The 26,958-nt window shown below is 43.1% G+C and overlaps 1 protein-coding gene across 1 annotated transcript in view; it reads right to left on the bottom strand.

Annotated features, from left to right (window-relative positions):
- PTPRT (protein tyrosine phosphatase receptor type T) overlaps window positions 1-26,958 on the bottom strand; it is a 452,620-nt gene that overhangs the window by 217,647 nt on the left and 208,015 nt on the right. Inside the window, 1 exon segment of the mRNA XM_066331046.1 lies at window positions 12,556-12,849. Within this exon segment, the coding sequence (XP_066187143.1) occupies window positions 12,556-12,849 (294 nt within the window).

The following is a 26,958-nucleotide window of genomic DNA, read 5'->3' as shown; positions in this document are numbered from 1 at the left end:
CTGCCCTCCCCTCTCTCCATAACCAACACTTGTCTTTAAAACTCGTCAGTATTTCACTGCCAAGGGCCACCCCGGGACAGACAAAAGGCCAGAATAACAAGCAGATAATGATTGTGCATTCAGCACACAGGCACATTCCTACAGCCGAAAGAGGATTTTAACAAGGTGATATTACTTCTAGCACAAGCCACCACAGCCAGGTTGGAAGATTATTTCTTATTATAAGCAAGAGCATCTTTTACACTGGGACAGGCAGAGACAAATAGGGACAGACAAATTATCACTCATCCAAATTAATTAACCAAGTCTGGGAGCCCAGGAGTGCTGACACCAACCTGTGAGCCTCAATCCCACGAGTGCCAGTGGAAAATTCTCTATAAATGCCTGATGGGTTGCAGCATAACACACCAGAATATGAAGCACCTGTTTGCACAGAGTCTGCTTCCAACTCTTTTACGCTGAGCTATTTGCTTCTGTTTGAAAATAAGTAAATATTTGCTCTGCTGTGCCAGCTGGATCAGGGGAAAGCTCTGAATTGCCTCTCCTAGACAGGAGAAGGCTGGCAGAAGGTGCCTATCTGGAGTTCACATACACAACATTAATTGGAAGCAACAAGTATTGAAAACAGCTTCAGAGCAGAAATGGGAACAACAAAAGTAGATGCAAAACTCGTTTTCACTCTGCAGATTTTATGTCAGGCACTGCAAAGTTCATCTTTTAACTCTGTGGTTCCTGGTTTCTTTAGAAGAGCAGGACAAAAACCACAATCAGAAAAGTTGAGGTTTTCACAAAGGAAAGGGAAGATTTATACCTGAAACTTGTATGGGTGCCTTGTCTGATTTTGAATGAAAAGATCATGTACATGCTGAGATGTGATGGGGATCAGTGTTTACAAGAAACTTAACTCTTATCACCTGAATTCCCTTCCATCATCACGGAGCAAATTATAGAATAAAAATTCAGCACTTCAGATCTGGGTTTTAATCTATGGCACCTATCAGACAACAACTCAAAAGACATTTATGCAATCTTAGAGCAGCAACTGCTTTGTCTGAGCTGCCATAAGACAGTTTGAATTCCATATGAAATAAAAAACCATCACAGCTCTAGAACTGTGCTTTCAGGCACAGTTCCTTTAATGAAATAGGATTCTGTCCAGAAAAAAAGAATCATGTGAAGCTTTATATAGAAGAATGTGTTATGAATGTAAACACAAACACCATACGAAAGGGACCTATAGAACAGCAGGTGGAAAGGTTTATTCCTATAATAGGTTAAAAAATAATCCATCTGAAGCGGATAAAACCAACTTTGAAGAACTGGTTTTATACAAATACAGAAGTTCATATATAGCATTGTCTTTGGTGCAGCATTTCTTGTCTTAAATACAGCATCTCACTCCTCTGCCCCAGTCCCTCCTCTGATTAAGCAGCCAACTCCATGTCAACAGTTTATCTTCTTATTAAAAATGTTATTAAATACAGTTATCACTTGTAGGCTTTATCTTCCTAGTGATGGAGCTCCTTGATATATAATCTAATCTTCCAGGCTCACCAAAGATTTTCTTTGAACTCCATTAACGGACAAATCAATTTCTGGTGGTTTGTAAGACCTACTTCCATCCTGTTGTTTTTTGTTTTTTGGTTTTTTTTCCTTCTCTAGGGGATGCTAGAAAACATCTCCAAGTGCCACAGTGAGGAAATCACAATGTTCAGGCTTTCAGATTTTGTTATCTTGTGGGTTGTGGTCTCGCTTTCAACCCCCTTCTGATGGTCTCTGCACCAAGATTTTAGTTTAATAATTTGAAGGATTATTGGCAGCTGAAATGAGGATTTGTGGATCTTAAGGAAAATACATCATAATAACAACTGTCAGTCTGATTTGGATGCTCAGGCCTCTAAGTCTCCCCAGCAATATTGGAGTACTTTGATGCAGTCACAGCTATGGTTTGTACTTCAGTATTATTTCTCAAGTCACAAAATATTCCACTAATTCACATTAAAAAAAAAGCTAAAGAAAAGCAAATTAAATAGATAAAACCCCAAAGCTTTTAAGCTTTTCACTTATAAAACTAAAAACCAAAAATAAGTTAAAAGAAGTTGGAAGCATTTCCTTTTCCTCACTGCGCTCAGTTGAATAACAAATAATTAAAAGGGTGTCTAAGTGTAAAAACTCCAGTCCAGCCCCATGGCCATGGCAATCAGCTGGATCACAAATCCACACCCTGGGGAGATTGGGGGGTCTTTCATTTCCACCTGTGTAATGGGAACTGTGAAGGGATCCCAGAACTGCCCCAAGGGGAATGGGAGCTCTGCTCTGGGTTTGTCATGTTCAGGTTCTGCCTTTAACAGGGGGCAGAAATGCTCATGGACAGAACAAGTGACTAAACATTACTTTTAAAAGTCCATTTTCAACCTCAAACAATATGAAAATACAACGTGGAGGTGCAGACAGGCAGACAGACCATTGCAAACCGGGATTTGCACTCATGCTCCATCTGCTGGTTCTGCAACACGATTTAAGACATCAACCCTCCTTTTCCTTTTTGTCCCCCAGCTGTGCAAAACCCCGGCTCATCTGGATGAGTTACCAAGTGTTAAACAAGAAGTCATGTTCATCTCAACATTTGAGAGTCCACTGGGGAAAAATAAAAGAGTAAAATATTTATGACAAAATGTGGAACAGCTAAACATGTAAGGAAGAAAACTGTTCCTAAATGTCTTGCAAATGCCTCGGGGTTAAAAGCCTTAGCATGGTAAAAATGTAGTGCTCTCTTCCATTTTGCCTCTGCCTGGCTTTTGTACCCTATGTTAAAGCATCCATGAAAGCGAATTAATGTGCATTTTATTCTTTGAAACGTTTAAAATTGGCCACTTTCAGCGTACAAAGTCTCAGCATCTCTTATTTGAGTGCTTTTCAATGCAGACTTGTGCGTATTAAAACCACGTTTGGAAATGAAAGTCATTTATGTTTCAGCTGCCTTTGGAAAAGCGAGGAGAGAAACACAAGCAGGAAGCCACGCCTGTCCCAGGACAAAGACAGGATCATGACTATGCAAATCCGGAATGGTGCTTTGCAAGGATGGGTCTGCCATTGATTCCCATGGCACAGAGGAGACAAACCCACCTCCCTCAGGTCCTCCTGAGCCCCAGTTCAATGGGGAACACACACACAGCATCCTCCTTCCCCAGCTTCCTCCCACTGCCTGGGCTTTTCACACCCGGATAAAGCCACAGCTGGGAGCGATCATCTCCTGCACCCTCGGAAAGCCAACAGAGGCAGTAATAACATGGTAATAAAGGATGAGATTTTATGAAAGATGCCTCTCAACCGAGGACTAAAAGACACCATGCAATTTAAATAAAATTGCTTTTTGCAGGGGCCTGAGTGACGATTGAGGAGAAATGCTTGGCCTGTTTTTGCAAATGGCGGGGCAGATTTTCAGTGGGTGTAAAATGCTGACTTAGGCAAAGCAGTGCCAGGTTTGCACAAGCTAAGGAGTCACATTTTTAGGCCCACACTGGAGAAACCCTTGAATTGAGAATGCTGAAATGAAGCTGCACAAGCAAGCAGGGAAGAAGTTATTAACACATCAAATATCTGCCTATGTGGCTTCCCTCTCTGTACAATTTTGTGAAGTGAGCTTAAAAGAGCAGTCACACAATTGTCCAAAAGCACCCAAGGTGTTGTGCACAAAGGGCCCAGGCTGGCTGGGTAACACAGCAGCTGGGGCAATTTTCCTTTGGTTTCTCTGGGCACCACTTGTGTCCAGACTCCAGTCCTGAGTATCTGGAATCATTCCCATGGAATCATTCACAGTGACCTCATCCAGAGCCTCCGTGTGTGCCCAGCATATTCACACAGAATCACACAATTACTGAGGCTGGAGAAGAACTCCAAGTCCATCAAGTCCAACCTGTGACCAAAATCCACCCCGACACCCAGCCCAGAGCATGGAGTGCCATGGCCAGATGTTCCTTGGACACCTCAAGGAATGGGGACTCCACTGCTCCTTGGTCAGCCACATCCAAAGTTTAACCATCCTTTCTGTGAAGAAATTCCTCCTGTTTTCCACCCTGAGCCTCCCCTGGCCCAGCCTGGGGCTGTTCCCTCTCCTCCTGTCCCTGTTCCCTGGGAGCACAGCCCGACCTGGGGCTGTCCCCTCCTGTCAGGGGGTTGTGCAGAGCCACAAGGGCCCCCCTGAGCTCCTTTTCTCCAGGCTCAGCCCCTTTCCAGCTCCCCCAGGAATTCCACAGCCCTCTCCCAGCTCCCTCAGCCCCTCCTTGGGCTCCTGCCACTCCCCAGCTCCGTTCCTTTCCCTGGACACTCTCAAGCATCTCAAGCTGCAGAAATAAATCCTTAAAAAACTGCAGCAGAAATCCAGCTGGTTTGTATTCCCTCCAAATTTGATTCAAACCCAGTTTTCCCCCAGCAGAGCAGTGTGCACACAGCAGATGTTCAGCTGCCTCACATCTATAACACCACAAAGTCAAGCCGTGCTCGAGGATTTTTCTGAGGATGGGCTTTTGTTGGTTTTGTTTTAGGCTCTTCTATTTTGTTTTCTCCTCTCTCCTTTTCTATTTTTGCCTCTTCAGATTAAGAATAGCTGTTAGGGAGGAAGCCTGGACAGAACACAGGAGACAAGAAGCATCAAAAAGAACAGTGTCCTAAATTCAGCTGGTGTGAAAGCAAGAGCTGGGAAGGTTCACTTCTTTTGGGAGAAGTTGTGAAATCCCATCATTAGTGAGAACAGTTCTTGGCATAAGAGCCTTATGCCTTTCTGGAAGTTGTCATCTTCCTGACCAGCCTGCCCACTCCAAAAATAATGCTAAATTCAAACCACTTTCTGGAAAAATATTAAATAAAACGGCAACAGCACCAGGCAGAAACAGTGCGATGTGGAAATGAATAACTAGACTTCCTCCTAATAAATAAAAATAAAACATTTCTGGATAACAAACTGCCTTTACAGATAAAAAAGCAAATCCCTAGAATTTAAATCCATCCTGAGCAAAATCCCTCTGGAAAAAAAAAAAAAATCCAGACCAAAGCACTATTGTGGCTGGATTTATATTCAGAACTGTATTTATGCAGACTAAGATAAGGGCAATCAATGCCCAGGCCTCAGGACAAAAAGCTGATCTTCTGCAAGGATCAGGATAAAGAAAATTCCTCACCATATGTCCCATGGTTAAAGGCAATAGGGGGCTTGCTTTGGGAGACTCAGGAACACTCAGGGATTGGTCAGAGCTGGAAACAAATACCAGATTTATGGCACACTGATGTGCTCCAGCAGTAAATCCCAGCCTTGCCTCTGCTTTCCCACACAGGGAATTTAGTGCCTGGACTGTGGCTGGATCACAGCCTCACACCAAACCAAGGATCCTGTCAGCTCCAACAATCTGCCTTTTCAGGAGTACTGGATTCCTTCAGTCACCCCACATGCACCAAAGCACTCTGCTCCCCTTTCACCATTTAACCTCCTCCCAGATCCCTTCTGTCCCAGACTGGTTGTCACTGCTGCTGTATCTCAGACAACAGAGCTGCTCCTTCTTTCAATTCTTTTCCAGTAAATAATTCCCAGATCCAATCTATCCTCTATTCTTTGAAAGGTGTCTTTCCAGGGCAGCCACATTGCTACAGCCAACACAGCCAAAACTTGATCCTGATGGTTCCTCAAAAAGACACCTTTTGCCTGGGACACCTCTGGTGTGAAACCAGCTGTAACTTGAAGAGAAACCAGAAATACATTTGTCATCAAGAATTGTATCACCTTTTCTTTTTTTCCCCCCACGTTTTTCACTTGTTAATCAAAGGGTAGATGCTGTCTTTCTACTCCAACAAAAATAATAGAGGGGGAAAGAATAAAGCAGAAATCAAGTATAGTTATGATTTAACAAATTTTGCAGGGAAAAATCATCATCTTGCATGCAAAGGCATTTAATCCTCTAGGATGAAGCCTCTATCTTTCAGCTATGCTACCAGGCTGTTTCCAAGCACAACCTGGGGATCAAGGATCAGAATGAAGGAATATTGTATTTCTGTAACTCTAATCCCTCTGACTGACACGCCAAAGGCTATTTGAGGTGGGATGAAATCAGAGCTTCAATCATCAAGGCAGGGAATGTGCCTGGGATGGGCACCAGCCTCCCAGGCTTTGGGGGATCCACAGACCCAAACTCAGAGCAGAGGCTGTGACATTCCCTAGGCTGCCAGAGCTCCAGGAGTGTTTGGACACAGGGGTGCCCAGGGTGGGGCTGTTGGAGGGTCTGTGCAGGGACAGGAGCTGCCCTGGATGATCCTGTCAGTCCCTCCCAGCTCAGGGATATTCTAGAATTCTCTGATAAAGTTTTCCTTCACTTGCTAAAAAAGCCTCTATTTCCCCCACCCTCTTCATTTAAAGTTACAGGAGACTGGAGGCAAGAGCTAAAATTTAATATTAATAGAGGAAAATATTGTGTCTTTCAGCACAAGGCTTAGAGTAGCTCGAATTTGAATTAGTCTGTGAATCAGTGATTTCAATAATACAAAAAAAATCAGTTGTACAGAACACTCTTTCAAATCACTTGATATGCCTTCTGTGCAGTGCTTTGATTCATAGATCTGAGTTTTAATTTTTTTGTTATAAGCTTGACAAAAAAAAAAAAAAAAGGCGGCAGTGTAGCAACCTTATATCATATTTTTCAATATTAACATGTGGAAGTTTCTTATTTAATGGGAGATATCACCTTAAAAACCAGAAAGAAGTGTTTTTGAACTCAGTGCACATGCTTGTGGTTGTTCACTTCATACATTTCATAACAGTGTGCAAATACCTTCTTTTTCTAACACCTGTAATAGAGCAAAAAACAGAAATACTGAATTTGGAACTGTTCCTTAAGACAACAAAAATGGAAAAAGCTGCTTACTACCAGGAAACTTCACTAGATTTCATGGCAGCAAAGTCACCTGTTAACAACCACCAGAGGAAAAAAAAATTCCAACTCCTTGGCAGCATCGTATCAAACTGGGAATGTTCAGATCGTTTGCATTTGTATCAGCCACTGTGTTTTTAAAAGGAGTATCGAATTCAGCCCCATCATTCAAGACTAACTTTTATTTCCCTAGGCCTACACCAAAAATTGAGTATTGATCTTGACAACTGCTCCTTTTTGCAGGAGCTAAATCAGCCTGTGCTGATTAAGGCAGCTTGTCTGAAGGGAGAGGCTGTGTGGGGATTTTTCAGATGAGGACAAACTCCCTGTGCACACAAGCCTGCTCCACGGGGAATCACTGCCATGTGTTTTCTGGGGGACATGATGGAGTTTCTCAGGACTTTTTCTCCCCTCCCATTCCTAACCAAACAATTCTCCTGTCAGACTGAGCAGTTTCCTTCTTCCAAGCCACAAGGTTATACAACTACCCCCGTTTCACAACCTGTTGTCATCATCCAACATCAATTCCAACAATATCGAATCCTCTGCCAAAAAGCAGAGAATTATGAAGTCATCAAGCATGGGAAAGCCCTCCAAGAGCAGAGACCAGCTCTGTTATCTTTCTTTTGTTATCTTTAGCCATTAACCCAACACCACCACGGTCACCACTAAACCATCTTCACATCCACACACCTTTTGAACACTCCCAGGGATGGCGGGCTGCCCTGAGCAGCCTCTTCCAATGCCTGACGACCCTTTCAGCAAGGAATTTTTTCCTAATATCCAATTGAAACCTCCCGTAACACAACCTGAGTTTGTTTCCTCTCCTGCCACTTGTTCCCTGGGAGCAGAGCATGATCCCCATCTGGCCAGAATCTCTTTTCAGGGAGTTTTAGAGAGGGAGAAGGTTCCCCTGGGTTCCCTTTCTTTAATCTCAACAGCTAATGAAGATCAGACAGTGTTCTAATGAAGCTAAAGGGAAGCAAATGTTCAAGGCAGCTTTTCCAGTCAGTATTTTATTCAGGAGTAAGTATTGATCATAAAGTATTTACTCTGTCCCTTTATTACTATTCATTTAAATGTTACTCTTTGGCCTTGTTTTTCATGTCAGTTTGCCTCACCAGAAGCAGTTTTAAGGTGAGATTTCCTGCATGATGATGACCTCAAATGCAAACTTTTCCCTTTTTTCCATCCACCAGAGCTAAAAACAACTTTTTTCCCCTATTCTGCCTTTCTGTAGAAACTGAAGAAAGGAAGAAAAAAAAATCAGAGCAAAAGTCAATAAGTGCAGAGAAGAAAATAAGCTTCAAGCTTCCCCAAGCACACTCTTGTGAACAAAGGCCATGGAACAAGGATTTTAAAAGCTCTGTTTATCTATAGAGGATGGCTAAAAAGGCCCCACACTTCGAGAACCAGTGCTGAACACCAGGCACTATTGGGAACTGTGTTCAAACACTTTATTCTAATCCTGTTATCTCCTCAACCTATTATTTTGGGGATAAAAACTAATGGTTTATATCTATCTTTTCTTTAACCAACCTTCAACCCCATGTCTGGTCTTAACCTTAAATAATATCTCTCTTTTCCCCATTCCCTCCTGAGCAACTCTTCCCTCTGACACTTTACTGAGTTGTGCCTCAAGGTCACTTCATCTTTTCCTGTCCCAAGTCGAGACCTATCACAATCCATGAAAAAAACCAAACTCAAGTCCAAAACACAAAACCCGCAACAAACAAACAAATCATTTGTGCAGGGTTCACCATATTTTCTGGCAGTTGGCTTTTCCTTAAAGCAGGTAAGCTGGGATTTAATTTTCAGTATTATTTCTGTAGGTCGAATATGAATTAAAGTCTTGTAATTCTGTCCTGTAGAGCACCAAAAGCCTCAGCAGTGGGGTAACACACCTGGGAACATACTGCTAACAGAAATTTAGGTATTATCCAGTTTAACAAAACTTCTTTATTCTCATTTACCACATGACCTTCCGTAATCACCGTATGGGTTTTATCTAATTCAAAAAACCCTTTCAAATCTACATAAACATGTTCCATTCAGTGTGATCAAAATGTGAAACTAATGACTGATTTTGGTAAGAGTTGTCATGGTGTCTGGGCTCCTGCTGGACCATCTTGGCTACTCCTTTGCTCTGATACAAAGCTGACAGTCAAGAAACACAAAGGAGACAAGGGCAACTTTGTAAATGAACTTCTGTTGCTTGATTTGAAGTGCAAGAGAAGCATGGTCCCGCCCAAATCCTTCTCATTTTCATGTCTAAAGAAGAATCTCACTGCAATTTATGCTAAAATTGAAGGCCAGCAGTTACTCAGCCTCCCCAGAACAAAAATACAGAGTCCCTATGCAAAAAGAGCCTGGGAAGAATATTCAGTACAAGAACATATCGACTTCCCTCTCTTAGAAGGCTGAAGCCCCCTTCTGTTTATTGTTACACTGATTTTTAGCAATTTAAATAAGTAAATTCTTCTCTACTATAGGTGATATTCTCTCTTCTTACTTGTGCCATCAATTTTGTTATCTTTCTTTGTGGGCTTAATAAACACAGCACAACACCAAACAGTGCAGCAAATCTGGGCTGCTCCAATCACCTGCTGATTTGATATAAATGTGTAGGAGTTTGGTACTTCCTCTAGCTCAGAAAAAGTAAAGATAAATAACAAAACAGCCAAAAAATTCACATAAAAAAAGCAGCATCACTCATATCTGAGCTATTTTAAAATCCCCCAATTTTCCCTGATGTCATTCATTAGGTACTCTTAGGAAAATCAAGGCAGCAGGGCTGTTTTCTCAGTTCAGCACATTTTTGAAAGTCTTCACCATGAAGGTTTTGTGTAATTACCCTCAAAACAGTGTTTTGAAGGAGTTCCACGACGTATGAAAATTGGAATAATGAGGTGCATTTTCTTGTCTATCATTTCAGTTGGCATTTGGTGAAATTGTACATCTTTAGTTATTAAGTCTCTCCCTTCCCCCTGGTCCATGCTTACATCAAGATCATTACAATTTCTCCTCCCCAGTACCCTAAACAAAACATAAATGTCATCACCATCAATCTCAACAAGGCCTGTATGACAGCTAACATTAACAGAATGACCTTCTCCAGTTAGATTTTCATTAGTAAAATAGGATGGAAACCAGAAAGTGCCTCAGCTTTGCCAATTTGAACAAATTATCCACGTCATCCTTCTCGGTGTCAGTCGATACCTGAGCTGGGGAAGGGAACTCGGCAATCTGGGGCACAGGACAAGACAATACTGAGCACAAAGTCAACTCTTTTTTATTTTTATCTTAACTCCTGAATTAAACCAAACCCAGCATTTTTTACAGGCAAGGCAGAGAGGTTTGCAAGTTTGGCTGCTGCAGAGAGCGTGACTGCAAAGTGACCACACAACAACTCCAGACCAAACCTGAGCGTGTCACGTTTCCAAAGGCACAGACCCAGGCCAGGCCTGCAGTGACTTCTGGTGATGCCAGAGGATTTGACCACACCAGGGAAGGAGAGGGAAGCCTCAAGGTGAGCAGCAGAACCTGTGCCAACCTCCCCAAGAGGCCAAGACATCATCCATGTCACTTCATGCTTTCCACACAGCTGCTGCAGAGCCTTTAACATCTGTGTCCTACCAAAGGACAGATGCTGAACCAAGCAAACACCAGTCAGGGCCTCGTGCTCAGGGTTATTTATTTTTAAGCAAATTTTCTCAAAGGAGCACTAAATGGTCACTAATTTACAACCTTGCTAATAAAGGATGTGCCACCCAAAACTCAGTCAACCTTCCAGGCTTCCTCTCTTGGTAGAGAAAGGGGGTGTTGCTGGAATTATTCTTGCCATGAAGTAGATGAGGAACACTAACATTGCACTGCTTAATCCCATCCTAGGGTGATTTTGGGTGTTCCGGATGCCTTCCTCCCACTTCAGATTTGCTGTTTGTTCAGAAAAAGTAACAGGAAACAGAATGTTCTTACAAGGTTTTCACTACTTAAATCCACAGGTTGTAAACCACTAATCTGTGGGGAGGGAAGGATGGTTTGTAGCAAAAGGAGAGCAGCCTTTTAGTCCCTGTTGTTTGTTCACACCGTGGTAAGGACCTTGCAAAAATTACAAGAAAATTAAGTTGTGCGGTGGAGAAAAAACCTGTGAGGCAGAAAAGTGCTTTGCTCATCCCCTTGCCAGGCAGAGGGCTTGATTTCCCTTAATGGCTAATGATTAATGTATGACAACAGGATGAATAGCCAATATATCTGAAACATGAGCAACACCATCCGTCAGTTTTTCACGGGAAGTCCAATATGGCTCAGAAAGAAAGACAGACTACTTCTGCCCCTGGATCAGAATTGATCCATTCCAGTGTGAGAGAGAAAAGGAGGGTGCTGCACAGCATCTGAACACAATCCTTTGTCAGAAATGAGAAGGGGAATCAGTTCCATCAAATGGAACACAAAAATGTATTTTAAAAATTAAATGTTTCTTCCTTCACCACAGCGCACTCAAACTAATATCAGTGTCAATTTGTTAATAACCACTGCAGATCCACTACCCAGGAACAACATCAATTTTGTTCTGCACTCAGAGGTGAATACTTTATCATACCCTGGTCTTAAGAACAATTTTCCTACTGGAGGACTGGTCAGCAAAAAAAGTTGTTTGCCTATTCCAGCAGAAAGTAGCCTCCTCATCGTGGCAGGAGTTTGTCAGATAAACCACTGGTGTGGAAGAGGGCAAAAAAATAACCTGTCATTTCTTTTAAATGCAGCTAACAAGTAATTTGCAAGTTCCCATAAGCTAACAAGTGATTTCTAATTCCCATATGAAGCTATTTTGAGAATGAGAAGTTCCTTTCACACAACAATCTATTCTGAGGGTGAAAAACAAATGCACCTGTGTAGTACAAAGGAAAAATGTAAACACATCTAGGGAGAGAAAATTTGATAGACATACACAACAGCCCTTACCAACCAATGAACAGTGTCACTGTACTGCAGACCAATTCAGAGTTTAACACAGAATGACGAGGTAGGAAGAGACCTCTAAGATCATCAATTCCAACCCAGCCCTAACACCTCAACTACACCCTGGCCCCCAGTGCCACATCCAGTCTGCTTTAAACACATCCAGGGATGGTGACTGCACCACCTCCCCGGGCAGACCATTCCAGTACTTTATCACTCTTTCTGTGAAAAACTTTTTCCTGATATCCAGCCTGTATTTCCCTTGGTGCAGCCTGAGGCTGTGTCCTCTCATTCTGTCAGTGCGCCTGGAGAAAGAGCCCAACCCCAGCTGAGCACAGCCACCTTTCAGGGAGTTGTAGAGAGTGACAAGGTCACTTCTGAGTCTCCTTTTCTCCAGGCTGTACAACCCCAGCTCCCTCAGCTGTTCCTCGTAGGACTTGAGGAACACAGTGCCTTCTGATTTTTCCTGTAAGTATGAGTTTTGTGAAACAATAAAGGAGACTTGTGAAAACTTTCACCAGGTTACTCTGTGTATCTTGGCCGCCTCAACAACGACACACTGGCACAACACCGACAGATCTGAAACAGCTCCCTGTGCAATAAACTACCACTCGAGCCCCCTGATGAAGTACCTACAGCGAGGACATGTGGCAGAGCACTGGAAGCAGCAGAATCTTACCTGCACACTTGGTCCTGGTGGTGAGGGGGGGCCCGGGGGGTCCTGTGCCCCCTTCCCCAGGGCGTGTCAGCAGCACCCGGATCTCATACTCCACGTCGGGGTCCAGGTGCCACAGCTTGTAGTTGGGAGAGTCCACGATGTGAGTCTCTGCCCAGTTGCCCGTGGTGGTCCTGTACTCCACCTCCTTGAGGATGATGGGCCCGTCCCCGATGATGGAGTTGGCGTTGGGTTTGATCCACAGGTAGGTGGCTCCCACGGCCAGCAGCTCCGGGGGGGCGATTGGGGTGGGGGGCTCTGGGGACAAAAACAAACCACACAGAGTCAGAAAATGTCCAAATTTCCATCATGAATCCCTGCAGTAAGGCTGCCTCAAAACCTTTTCAGGGTGGGAGGCTCTGGGGACAAAAACAAACCACACAGAGTCAGAAAATGTCCAAATTTCCATCATGAATCCATGCAGTAAGGCTTTATCCATCATGTATCTAGCCTTTATTTTCCATCATGTATCCATGCTCCAAAACCTTCTGTAACCAAGACATGATTTTCCCCTCTCATTTACCAAATCCTTCATAGGAATTTAATCTGTCACTGGAAAGAATTGGGTTTGGGATTTTTGTGCTGAACTTTCAGCCCCCTTGTGCTGGGGGTAGTGTTACCAGCTGAGAAACCCCTGGGAAAATGCAGGAACCACAAAGCAGCTTTCTGTTTTAAAAGTGTCTTTTAGATCATCATGAGGTTTATACTTTGCTCCCTCTTTTAAGCATATGAACAACAGCACTCAACAGAACCCTGGAGGGTGAGGGAGGGGGAAAGAAATCCTAAATAAAGACAACTGAGTGCCTTTAGCACAAACCAGGAATAAAAGGGTTCCAGCAGAGCCCATCCTCTGCCCTGTGACCTGACCCAGCCGAATATCCCAGTCACTGTCCCAGTCAATATCCCAGATCATGGCGCTGTGGTTCAGCCAAATTCTAATGCTCAACATGACACAATCAGCAATGAGGAAAACTCAAGTTCAGCAAGAGGAAAACTCAAACTCATTTTTCATTTTCTGATCTTAACCCCCCAAAAATAGAGATAAACAACAGGATATATTCTCTAACCAAAACACTGGCTGAGACAATATTAACAAATTTAAACACCAGTGACCTCCCCACACCCAGCAGCCAGGATGCTGCTGGAACTGGCTCTAAGTGGGGCTCTTGGTAGCTCAGAATTAAGAAAACTCCCAAGGTAACGGGGAATCTACACATCCTATGGTATTTGATTGCAAAGTTGGCTCAACTTCATGGGCAAAGGTACTCAAAGAAAGTCTGCATGAGACCTGAAGAGTGCCTGGATGTTTGAGAGGCAGCATGAGGAGGCAGGAACCAGCTCTTGAGTACCACCTCTGTGAAAAAAAGCAAAGGTAGCTGATAAAAGACATCTCAGCAGCTCCCTTTGATGGCTTTGATGGAAGCTACAAAAAGAAAAAAAAAATCTACAGAGCTCTGGCTGTCTGCCTGATTTTTATTATTCTTTTCCCCCTCTCTGTCAGTGTAAATAACAGTTGCATACTGGAAACCACAGGAATAGCACACACCTTGTGGCTTTGAAAACCTGAGCTGAACTCTGCAAGATTATGAGCAGTTTCCTGAACCTTGCCTAGTGTTCCCTCTGCCATACTGTAATGTGGTTTGCCCTCAGCCCACAGGACACAAACTCTATTCTCTCATGAAAATCAGGTTACAAAAAAGAATGTTTTTATCAAGAGGGGCTTAAAACACTGGCACAGGGTGTCCAGAGCAGCCGTGGCTGCTCCTGTGATCCCTGGAAGTGTCCAAGGCCAGGTTGGAACACGCTGGGACAGTGGGAGGTGTCCCTGCCCATGGCAGGGGATGGAATGAGATGAGCTTTAAGGTCCTTTCCAACCCAAACCATCCTGTGATCTCAGTCTCAGAAAAAGAAACACATAAATGTTACAACGTAAGAAATTTAGAGTTCAGTGGGAGTCATTCCAAATCCCTCTCTCCTAAAGGAGATTCCTCAAAGAACCCAAAGAACTGGAAGAATCCAGGACCCACGGAAATGTGGAAGAAAGGACTTTGAGCACCCCATGATGGGAGGAAGATTGGATTTTCCCCTCAGGACAATTCTTGCAGGTTTAAGATCTGCTCAGTGAAGAGAAAGAAGCTGTTGTACAAAAGGATCAGCTGAAATTAGGCTTGATTTCATTTCCTTTAACTGCTTACAACAAAACATTCTATCTCCTTGAGACTGACTGCAGGAGTTGTGCATTTTACCTCTGGAGAAAGAACAATCTGAATTGTAATTGATATCCAACATGAACAAAAATCAGTGATGCCAGATATGTTTTCTGTGGAATGTCTGTTTCTGCCTTAATTTTCTGCACTGTTCCATAACTCCTGCCAGAATCTTTTTCTGATATGAAATGCCAGGCTGATTATGTTTTGACTTACAAAGTTATTTCTCCAAGAAAATTGTTTTCAAGAAACATGTGTGGATACATTTTCATTAAAAATCAAATTATTATAGATCACAAGCAGTTTATTACTTGTTTCTTGGTGCGAGGCAATTAAAAGAGAGACTTGGTTATTCTTATTCCCAATGCAAAAACTACATCTTCCAAGTCACATCATAGCTGAGCACAAGACAAATGAAATATTAAACTCCATTCTCCTGGGCTGCAGATTTCAATAGCAACGTGAGCCAGGTTACTTGGGGATTTGATGGCAACTTAGAAGAGATTTATGAGACTGAGCTTAATTAATAGAGCAGTTTATCCTACTAAGCAGACATGAAGATCTCATCTAGCAAGTTTAGTAACTATTATTGCCAAACTGATTTAAATTACCATCTCACCCAGCACGCCCATCTTCCCGATTTTGTCCCAATCCAAATCACCTCCTCCAAAAAACAACTTAGAGTGGTTTCCCTTCTTTTCCTCATTTATTTTCCCCCTTTCTCTACCATTGAAAAAAATAGGTGCTGTAAAATGTAATAAAAGTAGGAATTTAAACTGTTGCTCTTGTTTTCTGAATTTAAGGAACTAAGATAAGCAGCTGCTCCAGTAGTTTTTAAAAAAACAGTCCCACCTCACTGAAAATAATGGATTATTTCCTACTAGCACCAACTGGAGCAAAAGCTTTTACTTTTTTTAATATCACTCTGTGCCAAAATACTGCAAGTGATCTAAACAAGTTACCCATTATTTAACAAAACTGGCACACAAATGAGAACATTTTTTTGCTCTATGTTACAAAACCCACTTGCCTGTTACAGATGAGCAGCCTGATGTTATGAGCTCACTATTTTAATTAAAGTCTCTGTTTGACCTTGATTAAATAAACATGGTGACAGATTGGCCTTGTACACATGTAATTGTGAACAACCATATTTTAAGCCCCATTTCACCCCAACACTGTTTTATAGCACAAGCTTTGCCTGGCCTGGCGTTCCACTCTCCCACCTCCAGAGAGAGAGGAGGAAGCCAAAGGTTCCCCAGCAACCAGCACATCTGGATTGCTGCAACTGGACTATCCAACTGAACCCCAGACTTGGGAATGACACAGAAAAATGTGTTTATGGGTGCTCATTTAAATAAAAAAAAAAATTAAAAAAAAAAAAAAAAAAAAAAAAAGAATTTTTGACCATGCCTATATTTTATTGAATATAACCAGGTCCAGTTGTGCAGACACAAAGGGAATTGGGGTGTGTTTTTCTCCTCCTGTTAGAACAGAAAATACAGCTCCTATCTGCAGCTCAGAAGGCTGAACAGTGTTAGAGCTTGAAAGTGATGTGAATTCTAGTAATGCAAAGAGTGTGAGAAAATCAAATTAACATGAAGGACCAGAATAGACCAAACAGAATCACAGAGGCTCTCAAGCCCCACAAGGATCAAATCCAAATCCTTGTTACTTTCAGGACCACCTGAAATTCCATCCTCCATAGGGACAGGACAAGGCCTGATGGCTTTAAACTGACAGAGGACAGGGATAGATCAGATATGAGAAATTCTTTCCCTGTGAGGGTGGGCAGGCCCTGGCACAGGGTGCCCAGAGAAGCTGTGGCTGCCTCTGGATCCCTGGCAGTGTCCAAGGCCAGGCTGAACAGTGTGGACCAGCTGACATAGAACAGGACCCTGGGATAGTGGAAGGTGCCCCTGCCCAGGGCAGGGGGATGAAATGAGATGAATTTTAAGGTCCCTTCCACCCCAGACCATTCTGGGATTCTACAGTGACAAAAAGAATCATCCAGACACTTCCTCACCTCTTACACCCCTCAGAACCATTAACACTCTACATTCCCACTTCTGTGGAAAAACAAATGTTATTTACTCTTTGGCAAATATTCCTGAGTGTTTCTACTCTACTGTTGGAATATTTCTGTATTTGGCTTTCTAAGCAAGGCAATTGTAAGCAATTGTTACATGATGGAAGAATAACTGGCTCTGTGATTCCTTAAGATGCCACTGGGAAGACTGAAAAACTAGGGAAAAATCCCCAACAACTGTTACCACTCTCTCCTGTGAAATAATCCATAAAGAAAGACATTATAGAAAATGCAATCTTAAAACAGCTGGATATGCCTCCTAAACTATGCATTTTATATGATTTTTTTATTATTATTATTTCTCTCTTTTTCATAACAAAACCATCTGATACACTGTGACCATAAACTCTCACTGGCATGGGATGGGCTGGGGCTGGTTTAGGCAAAAGGAACCCCTAATGTCACAAAAATGGCACATTACCCAGTGTAACAATTCCACATTTTGTTTTCTCACATGCACAGGACAGAGCACAGGCTGTAAAAACAAGATCAGAAGAAACACAGTGGTTCTTATTCTTTGAGGGCTGAAAAGGTGAGGATGGGATCTGCTGCTCAAAGACCTTTCCCTGACAAGAGGATCTGTGTTTTCCTATTGATGGGAAATTATAAAAGCTTTTCTCACCAAGTCCTAAATCAGCAGCTGTGGACTGTGCTTGTCAAACTGATCAGGATGGGACTAAAAGGCAAGGAAACCAAATTTTAAGCTTCTCCAAACTCTTTTAAACAGAAAACACAGAATAAAAAGTACCTCTATAGTTTCCTACACAACATCCAGACTGTCTGAGCAGTGTCCATGGGCACCTTTAGAGTTTTATACAATAACAATGAGTCTTCAGGGCTCTGAATGTCAATAGTTATACTGGCATTGCTCATTTTCACACTCCCTACCACTGTCATAAATGCAGCAGAGGTAAATTTTGTTTTCTAGTGATGGTCCAAACTTCCAGTTCCATTATTACACGCAAGAAAAAAGGCACCAGGATTTTACAATGTTTAGCATGAGGAGATTTTACTATGCTGACAGTGCACTAATCGTTTCTGTCTAAGAGAGACATCCAGATCAGTCTCTCAGTACTGGAGCAGGCTGACAGCAGTGGCACGTGCCAAGTGTTATAAGAGTGTGCCAGCAGCAGCAATAAATGATTCATGAATTCACCTGGACAGGTAAATTGCACCAGGGAATTATATGGTCTGTCTGAGCCCCAGGAGAAGTGCCCACAACCAATTCTGAAACCAACAATTCTGACTATTTAATTAAAGCCAAAATCCAGAAAAGTCAGAGAAGATTTAGGATTTCTACTGCCTGTAGACCAAGGGGCAATGGTTCATAGGTTTATAAATTTCAGAGGTGCAAAGCATTTATTATTTGGTTTTGCACCCAAACCACTCATGATGGACAGAGCATTCCCAGCAGGGAAACATCTCCTGCACACCTCTTCTCCTCTGTGAACATTCCTGTACTGTGGGATGGAGTTCTGCTCCTTAGATCATGTGACAAATTCTGTGTCACTACTCTCCATCTGGTGCCTCTTCTCAATACAGACTTTACTAATGCAGCAATAAGTGACTTTAGTACTCTGTGATATAAAATGCTCATTTGCCACAACAATGTGCTTTTTCCCTTTTGTTTTATGCTCAGGAGCTACTGCTTCCATCTACAGGGGACTCACCACACATTCCATGTACAAAAAGCAAGGGAGAAAGTAAAAATGAGCCAGAAAATGTGAAAGAATTGAGCAAAGTGGTCAGAGAATCAGCACAACAGCAATGAAAAGCACAGATGAGCAGAACCCAGGGGAGAGCAGGCAATAGCCCCAAAGAAAGCCACTGGAGCAAAAGAACCACTATTTGGCTTGTTTTCTATCATCCCCTCAAAACCCCAAACTCAAAAACTGCAGACTATTCCCTCACCATCTCCCAACAGCACAGGGGTAGTACACAGATATGAAGGGAGACCTCGATCCATCAGCCTGATGGAAACAGAGAGAACATTCTGTCCGTGTTTGCCCCTCAAGAAGAAGAGGAAGTGCCCCTTGGTGACTTGAACATATGTTCTAAACGGAGCAACTGGGCTGTCAAGGATTAAAGAGAACACAACAACATTTACAGGAGCTGCTGCACAGCAGAAGAAAACCTCTTGACCCTTTCCTGAAAGCACTGCAGTCGCCAGGCAAGGCAGCTGGAACAAACCCTGGCTGGAGAAGGTTCATCTGTGTCAGTGTCCTCTTACCCAACCAACACTCCCAGAGTCAGCCTGAGTGCACAGAGCCGGTGCAGACCCAGAGCCTCCTGCCAGCCCTTCCAGTGGGGGAGAGGCTAAAGGAGAGGGGCACCAGACCCCGAGTGGGAATTACAGCAGCATGCTAATTCATCAGCATTTCACACTATTTGTGCCTCAGAAGCTTAGCTTGAATCCCACCAGAGCCTCAAAGGATGCTTTCATTCTCTAATAAAGAAAATAGCATCGGATTAGTTGAACAGTATCTCATTTCCCAGCGTAAATTAAGTGAATTAGATGGAAGAGTCTGTGCTCTAATTGTAAAGCCTATTACATGAACTCACATAGATTAGACCTGAATGCTTCCCTTTGAGTCATCACTTGTACTGTAACAGAGTTAAAAGGGTGGCTATAGACTCTCAGCATTGACGTGTAGGAACCTCCAGTTTTGCAGCAGAACACATTCCCAAGGCTTGTGGCCCGTGAGTGCCAGCAGACAGCCTTTCCCACAGGGATGGGGGCTGCCCTGCACAGAGCTCAGGCAGGCTCTGGAGGGAATCTCCAGGAATGACAAGCTCCCCAGGGCTGGAATCATGGACAATTAACTCGCAGTTTTAAAGCACGTGTAATTTTCTGAGCTTGAGTCAATTGCAAAATAGCTACAAGAACACATGACAGAGAAGAGCAGTGGTGTGTTTCTTGTTGTTTCTGGGATGTCATTCTCTTTACAGGCATCTTTCATGGACCACAAGAGGCCAAACACAAGGACTTTTGGGCATCCACAAGCTGATTACAATTAGCTGGACTTCCACTGTGGAGTTTCTCCATGTTCCAGCCTGTCCTAATTATCTCAGGTTCCCTCAATTGTCAGTGGAGAGAATGGGCTCACCTTAAGGCACATATCTAAGACAGATAAAATTAACTGCTCCCAGAACCCCCCCATCTTTTGACTAGTGTTAAAATAGAGGTGAGATGCCTTTTACCTCCTCACTCTTTATTTTCTCAGCACACGTGAGACACAGAGAGGTACTGGATCATTCTATTAAGGGGAAAGCCAAGAAATAATTCTGAGCACCTCTAAGCCTCTTGAATTCTCACTGAAAGCCTCATTCACATCAGCAGAACTCAGGTGCTGCAATCTAAACCCATCACATGAAGGTAAGTGATGATGCCTTTCTCTGGGAAAGGTGACCACAACTCACTTTCCTTTTATATGCAGGAAAGAATTTATAGGTATTTTTTTTTTTTCCTTTATACATGCAGCCAGAGCATGCACTGGTGACAGTGATGCTCTTTGATTTAATCACTCAATGCTCAAAGTGCCTGTCAGGGAAAGCATTTCACTCTCTTACTAAGACTGTTCTGAGAATGGAGTGTCTTAGTCCTATCTGTTGAGATTGTGTCACACACAGAAAAAATGGTTCAGGTTTCATTTGACCAAAATGCCAGTAAAAATAAAAGACCATGGCTTTCTCTGTGCAGCATCTGACTGCTCCGTTTCACTCCCCAAGGAGCACATCCAGTGTGCTTGGACCAAGTCCTGTTCTCCAGACTTTTTTTTGATGTATTTTCCTGGCACAACAATTAGTAATTTTTAATTTTTGCTGCTTCCCTCATTTCTTGGGCTTGATGACAGCCACATCAGCTATGTGTGGACTGAGGCTTTATATTAATTTGGAAATGACCCATGAAGAAATACAAGTTAGGCTTTAACATATCTGAACAGAACACATCTGAATACAGTCATTACAGAAGTATGAGAACTAAGCATCATTTAAGAAGAGAGATGAAAATACAGGAGATTTGCAGGAATCCTGGTCAGAACATGGATTCCCCCACTAGAAATTGCTGCAACTGCACCAACAATTACTCAAGCTGCAGGTTAGTCATGAACCTGTGTCTGAGTCCTCTCTCTCCCAGGTGAGAAATCCCAGGCGTTTCTCTGATTTCTCTGAAATCTCTGATTTCTCTGAAATCAGCTGCAATCTGCTGATTTCCAGTTCACTCTGCCTCCTTCAACAGCCACTTCCCCATCCCTACAGTCCAAAAAAACAGCCTGTGGGGTGCTGCTCTTCCTCGAGGCTCCTCCAAGGCTGTACAATTGTATGGAAAACTGCATCCACATCCTTCCAGCACCACGGGTCTCTCCACCAGTCTCTGCTCAGGGCCACCTTCAGCTCTCCCTCATGTTTCTAATTCCAGGGTCCATCTGAGCTCATCCATCACATGTTATTAAGTCTATTTCTGCTTTCTGCATGAACAAGCTGCTAATCTCCCACAGGGACTGAGAAATGTAATCTCAACAAGCACCCAAAAAAAAAGTAGAAAAGCGTTAATAAACACGTAAACTGAGAAACATGTAATTTCAGGTCAACTCAAGTTCAAGCAGCTTCAGCAGTTGCTATGGTACCAGCTGATGGTGGTGGGAAAGGACAGAGGCAAAAGGATTTTACAGCTCTGTCTAGAGTGGCTATTTAGCGACTTCTGCTTTCTGGCACATCTCTGTCTGCAGAATGAAGGCTCATTAGTCTCTAAGCTGCTGAAATGGCAAGTGACTGGAGGTATTGACCACCAGGAAGCAGCACGGAATGGTTTGTCTGGATTGATTACGGAGCCTAACCCAGAGCAGCCTGCTGGGTTTGCAGGAAAAGCCTGAGGCAGGATGCTTCACTTCATCTGAGGCAAAGCAGGGCAGTAAAAATCCCACTGGCCTTAACATCTCTGTCCAGCCCCTGGGCAGGACTGATGGGGAGCAGCCAGAAAACTGGAGTTAGACAGGAGAGAACCATGGCAGTGAGTCCCAGACTCAGGCAGGTCCCCAGGCACTGACACTGAGCCCTCCTCTCCCAGACACAGCCTGTCCCCAGAGCTGCCTCCACTCAGGGCACTTCCAGGCTCTGCTCACAGCAAATCCCCAAAAAACCCTGGTGAAGCCACTAGGAATATACTGTTTTATAACTGGAAATGATGATTAATGGATGGCTGCGGGGCCAGAGACTGAATGCAGACTTGTGTTCCAGCCTACAGACTTTATGACCTCCTAGAAAGAAGCGTGTGCCAGGCTTGACATACAAATTTAGGGGTTTTCAGTCCATAAAGAAAAATGTTCTCGCTTAAGCATTTATTTTCCTGTGACAGATATGTGAAAAACATGGATCACATTTGACCATGAGGAGGCAAGTCAAATCTAATACAAAAAAGAGCTGATGCCGGAATAGCAGATAACAAATGTGCCAACAGGGATCTCAGGGGGGCACCTCCCAAGGAACTTTTCAGCTTTTCCAGCTCCATATCCTGAAGCAGTATCTGACAAACTATCCAGGCAACCAAGTCTCAGAGTGGGGGGTCACCTGAGTGCAGGTTTGCTTGGCATCAGTCTGAGCAAGAACACAGCTCTGAGCTCAGTTTGAGCCTGGGATGAAGCAGACATGACTAACTTCCAGAGGTGCCTTGCCAAGTGCTCATTTTGGGCAGTCATTCCTCCTGCCTTAACTGACTGAAATTACAGCCCTGAGAACATTAATAGCCCAAGGGAAGAGCTGGGTTTGCTGTTATCACAGCTCTGCTTCTTTCAAATTTCAAAGGTTTCTCCCTTTACTCCTTTCTCTGGGGTAAGAACAGATGGACACCCCTGGAAACCTGAAGAAACAACTTGAATAACTGGTTATCAGAGATATTTAAATATTCCTCATGCAGGTTCCCAAACACTCCCAGACATATCACCTACAGCAATTGTCCTACAGTTTACACCTAAAGTAACACATTTCATCCCAGAAATTCAAGACAAAGGTTAATCATCCTTCCACTTTTATTGACAACAAAGTGTGAAAAAGAGCCAGGTCCATTACCAATAACTCTTCTGCTGCCACAGAAGCTGTGCTGCTTACACAGCTGCATTAGCAACGCACGGATTTATTACAAAGTCTGCATGGCAGCAGTCTTTGCTTGTGGTGGCAAAACCAATCATTGTCCAGGTAGTTAAACACCAGGAAGAACAACTTCCAGCTCCATGGCAATTTCCAGAACAGAAAGGGATCTCTTCTACCTCTAAGGCATGAACCAGCGTCTCCAGTGTACAACACACTCAAGAGAAATCCTGCCTGCTACACAGAGGTGTGCTCCCAAAACTCCGTGTTTGCAGTTGAGCTGATCTATTTCAACTGTTTTATTTCCCCAAAGGGAGGAACAAACATTCTGCTTCTGAACAGAAGTGCAAAAATGCCTCAGAGTTGATCCTACTAACCCTAAAGAGTTAGAGGCCACCAGAGATCCAGGATTCCGGATGTTACAGTTTTACTTCTTTTTATAAGACTCCCAATATTTCCAAGAATATCTGCAGTTAGTAAATGAATTCTTTATTCTTTCTTATTTGCTGCTGTCTCACCTCTGGGACAATCAATAAAAACCAAGATTTCCTACCAGCAGACAGGTCTTGAAAGAGATGCATTTTGGCTTATGGAGTTTAAAATACAGGACAGAAGTGATTTTAATGTGTCTTTATTTCAAAACCAGCGTTAATTCTGCTTTGGGTCCTGCACAGTCTGGATCCTCCCTCATTTGGGGTTATGTAAGAAAAACCTGTCCATCTAGAGGAGAAGCTGTGTTTCATTCCCATAATATCAAATTTTATGCAGATCCACCAAGGCCTCAAGTCAGGTTCCTCCAAACAAAATTCCTATTACAAAATGTATGTTCTAAAAGTAGAAATTACATGTTCAAAGGCTTTTCCAAGGAGCTGTAAGACAAATATTTACTGTGCCACAAATCTTCCTCAAGCAGAGTCTGCAGATGTCCAGGCAATATCTGAATATGTGAATAATCAGTGCCAGTGTTTTCATCACTGAAGCACTTCCCTGTGCAGAGCTTTCTGCTCAGTGTATTTTCACTCCCCCAATCAATGCAAATTGAACCTGGGCTTTCCTGAGAAGGTCCAGGTTTAATTTGGATTTACTGATTTAATCAGCTGAGAGTTCCTTACATAGCCTGATCCCCTACAGGCATACATTGACTAAATTCCTGAGATTGTGCATGTGCTGCAAAAGCTAAAAGCACAGGGGAAAAGAGGATGGAGAATCTGCTAGGACACAAAGGAAACTTCTATTTTTAATATTAATCAGTCAGTACAAAGATTATACTGACTGGTCACCCTTTCAGGATGATGCACATTGGTATACAAGATCTGATATACAACCTGCCAATTCCCAGGATCTGTTTTCCCTAAGGGTGGCTACCAAACAGATCAAGGTTCATCAAGGCACAGCCACTCACCCTCATTTCTGGGTGGAATGAGGACAGCAGACTCCCTGTGCATGAGGCCAAGCCTTATGGTGCACTCCACTGCTGCAGAGTGGACTGTAGGGTCACTTCTGACTGAGAAAAGTGCATTGTCTGTGTTTATCCACGGACAGACCTGCAGAACTTGCATTTCTGTGACATCTCCAACACCCTGGTGCTGAGCACTCCAGAAAGTCTCTGCACAGTTTGGAGCAGCACACGTGGCCAGGCAGAGAGGAGTGTCAGCCAGCAGGACAGGCTGCAGCCTCCCTGCACCACCAGCCTGTGACCAAGGACTCTGTAGTCATAACAACAGAATTGAGAGATGCCAATTAGCAGAACAGTGAGCCCATAATTAGCAGCAGCCTGAACAACTTGTCATCCTGCAAAACTGAAGAATCAGCAGCAAAAATGCAAAATGACCAACACAGGAGTAGGTACAAGAAATTTTCTTCCCACATTAGAGTTTCAAATCATGGTTTAGAAAATTACTTTTTCTCCTTTGCAAGGGATGCTTATCACTTGGAATAAGGACTGTATGCATTCACTCAGTGGAGAAGTCATTATGTTTGATTATATTACTCTGTGGTTTTAAGCACTGATGGATAAGGAAGATCAACAAGGAAAGGCCACAATTTGGAAATCTGCTTTTTTTTAATTTTAGAGCTGCACCTTTCACATTGAAGAAAAATATCAGAAGTTGATTATGCATTTGCTACATACATAAAATGGAGCTAAAACACATAAGGGGTTGTTTTCCATTGCTTTGTACATGTGGAATTCCTGTTGCTGCAGATCAAAGCAAAATTTTAAGCACTATATCAGCTGCCACTTCTATCACCAGGAATAGTTAGTGATTTTATCACATAATTGTCAAGCATGGGGTCAAAATTCACCCTTCATCCTGTCAGTAATTCCTGCCAGGTACCTGGGGAAACATTCAATCCCTACACAACTCCACATGAAACAGGATTGCAGATTTTCATTGAATCAAAGCACCTGTGGGAAGAGCAGCAACACAAACACCTCCAACAGCCTTGTGCAACTGTCTGAAAGGACCTGACCCAAATAAGCACAGTAAAGTAACCAGTTCTTCCATTTTTCTTCTCATTCCTTTCTTTACAAGCAGAAACATCCACTGTCCAAATAAGCTCCAGTTAAACCTGATGAGATCTTTGTTCAATGCCACAGAAAACCATTTGTTGTGTAAATTTACATTCCTTGCATGTAAATACAAATACAAAACTCTATAAGTGAATTTCTGGACATAATCATCACCTTCAGAGGAGCAATACTGTAGGTCAAATCTTCCCAAAATACTTGCACCAAGGAGTTCTACTGCTTGGTAATGCTAACAAAACAAATTCTTTTTTATTCAAGCCAAATTCTTCATGCTAGCCTCAGAGTTCCTCTTTCCAAGGTGTCCTTATGAACAGTAGAACACCTCTGGAGTTAAGAACAGGCAAACACAGGTTATGGTACAGTGCCTGGCTTTGATGAATAGCTTGTTAGCCATTCACCAACTTAACTCCTTGTAGATTCACTTAATTATTGAAGAAATACAATGATTATTTGGCTCTGTGCCTAATTCTTCTCTAGTTTATGCTGGTGCAAGTCCAAAATAAAAGGAGTTACCACTGTGATGCAAGCAAGCCAAGTTTCTGCTCTTTTGTTCCTCAGTAATCTGAAGTGTTGATGATTCCTTATCCTTCACAGCCAAGCTGATAAGAACCAGCACCACAGGGGAACTATTTTCTCACAGAATCTGCTCTGTGCCTGCTCTGAACCCATTTGTTCCTTATTAGGACCCTGGCACAGCTCCAGAGTCCAATGAACATGATTAAAAATTACTTGAGGAATTCAGTTCATTGAACAGGCTGGAGGAAGAACACTGTCTGCTAGGTGGAAATAATTCATGTTTTCTAAAAATGCTTGAACAACAACAGCTTCATGGATCTGAGCACAGGCAAATTCCAAGAGTCCTAATTCCATTAGCTGATGGCTGCCAAAAACTCTGCAAGGATCAAGAGCAAAATGTGGGGGAGATGGAAAAGAAACCTCTCCACCACAATGCGAATATTTGTTCAGATCCTGGGGATCAGAAAATGGGAGATGATGGAAGAGACAAGAAAGGAACTGCTCAGCCAACACAGGAGCTGCAAGGCCAGAGAGTGAAGCCTTGCCTCCAAGTCTGGCTCAAATCCCTCCCAAATCCAGGGAAGAGCAGAGCCAGCAGCTCACAGACAAAACCAGGCAGTGCCAACTGGATAAACAGCGACTGGAGACAATGGAATTGCTATGGAGCTCATCAGCCTGCCAGGCACACCCTGGGGAGACCCAGAGCTGGCCTCTCTGGGGCACACAGGGAATAGTAGAGGTTTTAATAGTTGTCTGCTGATGGTTTGTGATAGGATTACAAAAAACCCTGACTTCAGGAATTGTGCAGTAATTTCATAAAAAGAAAAAACGGAGCTAAACCCATCTGGACCTCCTGAGCAGCTATGCTTGGTTCATGCACAGGTACTCTACTCCCTAAGCACAGCATTACAGGATTTCATTTCCAGCAGAGTTCAGGTGAT

The sequence above is a fragment of the Sylvia atricapilla genome, chromosome 16, assembly GCF_009819655.1.
Source record: "Sylvia atricapilla isolate bSylAtr1 chromosome 16, bSylAtr1.pri, whole genome shotgun sequence".
NCBI lineage: Eukaryota > Metazoa > Chordata > Aves > Passeriformes > Sylviidae > Sylvia > Sylvia atricapilla.
This window is presented reverse-complemented; position numbering and strand designations above follow the sequence as displayed.